The sequence below is a fragment of the Rhagoletis pomonella genome, unplaced genomic scaffold (genome assembly GCF_013731165.1).
Source record: "Rhagoletis pomonella isolate Grant_MI unplaced genomic scaffold, Rhpom_1.0 Rhpom_scaffold_00002, whole genome shotgun sequence".
NCBI classification, from domain to species: domain Eukaryota; kingdom Metazoa; phylum Arthropoda; class Insecta; order Diptera; family Tephritidae; genus Rhagoletis; species Rhagoletis pomonella.
Window position 1 is genome coordinate 92222364 of NW_023458556.1, and position 1804 is coordinate 92224167.

General features: G+C 33.0%; 1 protein-coding gene across 1 annotated transcript; it reads left to right on the forward strand.

The window, feature by feature from the left end:
• The first annotated feature begins 7 nt into the window (after positions 1-7).
• Positions 8-1323, forward strand: LOC118734183. The gene is made up of 2 exons (XM_036463905.1): positions 8-127; positions 191-1323. Exon 2 carries the CDS (start codon positions 587-589, stop codon positions 1256-1258), a length of 672 nt encoding a protein of 223 aa, XP_036319798.1. The 5' UTR covers positions 8-127; positions 191-586; the 3' UTR covers positions 1259-1323.
• Positions 1324-1804: the final 481 nt, after the last annotated feature.

Consider the following 1804-nt stretch of genomic DNA (forward strand, 5'->3'; position numbering starts at 1 on the left):
GGAAGATCGACCTATCGGAATTAAGTTCGCTCTACCTGTTTCTAGGAAAACTTTCTCACCTATACTTTTAGTAGCGGTTATTGAACAAAGCATACAAACGATGGAAGACGATAGACAAAAAGATATGGTGAGAAGCAATTTTGCCTGTTACCTGTTTCTAGGAAAACATTCTCACCTATACATTTAATAGCGGATATTGAACAAAGCATACAAACGATGGAAGACGATAGACAAAAAGATATGGTGAGAAGCAATTTTACAACAAAGGTTAACACGTTTAAAAGCAAATTAAAAAATAGTCCAAAAGAAAAGTTTATACTTAAAATTTACGAAGAAACAAGAAGATTTATTCAGAAACACAAGGATTCCATAATCATTACGAATGCGGACAAGGGTAACAGGACAGTAATGATATATAAGGCAGATTACCAACAAAAAAAAAAATGAAAGACCTCTTAAATGACAAATGCACATATAAGGCTATCAGAATTGACCCGACCCAACAGCTTTTAAGGAAAAATAACAATTTGGTGAATGACATCTACAAAAAAAAAAGCATTGACTTTAAACTTAAACAATACTTGACATGCACGGCAGCTACAGCACCAAGACTCTATGGCTTAACCAAAATCCACCTCTTCGACCAATTTCATCACCTATGAATGTATGCTTCAAACTGGCAAAATATGTGGGGCAGACCCTTAAAAATATCGTTTCTGAAAACTTTAACGTGAAAAACTCATTTCAACTCAAGGAAAATATTAAAAACATAACTGTTGATGATGATGAAATGCTTATATCCCTGGACGTCGTATCTTTATTCACGAATATACCCATCCAATTGGCGATTAACACAATAATGAAGCAGTGGTCAAGTCTAGAAAAGCATACAACAATAACCAAAAAACAATTCCTAACAATATTAGAATTTTGTCTGAGGGAAAACAACTACTTCGTCTACGATGGAACCTTTTACCAGCAAGTGTTTGGTATGCCGATGGGTAACCCTTTATCGCCCACTATAGCTGACATTGTTTTAGACAAAATTATTGACGACAGCATTATCGAGATAAGAAATAAGGACATATGTATCAAATACATTACTAAATATTTAGATGATATATTCGCTATTGTTAAGACAAAGGACGTGGAAGAGATTCTGAAAATATTTAATCGACAGCATACAAAAGTACAATTCACACTGGAAAAGGAAATAGATAACAAAATAGCCTTCCTAGATATTGAAATTCATGAGTGAAAATAAATTTATTTATTTATTTATTTATTTATTTATTTATTTATTTATTTACAGTCTACAAAGTCAAATGCTTCTTACAGACTAATTAATTAATTAAAAATAGAAAATAATTGGAGCTTAAATCTATCCAAACTTGCACTAAAATCGAGATCTTCATAATATCTGTTACATAGCCGAATTGATCTACTGATTGGCTCTTAGAACGCATAACTAGTTCTATGAACCGAGTTGACAAGTAACCTATTTCAAATCTCGCGGTGGAATATAAAATTTGAATAAACTGGCTAACAATGGACAATTGATGTACTCATTCATGACATTATATGCAAAAATAAGGGACGAACAAATTCTTCTTTCATGAAGAGTTTGGAGCCCCATCAACTTACGTCTGGCAGTATATGATGCAAGGCCATTCTGCCAATTTAGTTTGAAATAAGCTATTTTAGTGAACACTCTTTGAACCTTTTCGATTTTTGCTGAATGAGTATCGTAGTACGGATTCCAAATGAATGAGCAGTATTCAAGTCTACTTCTTACCAACGAAAC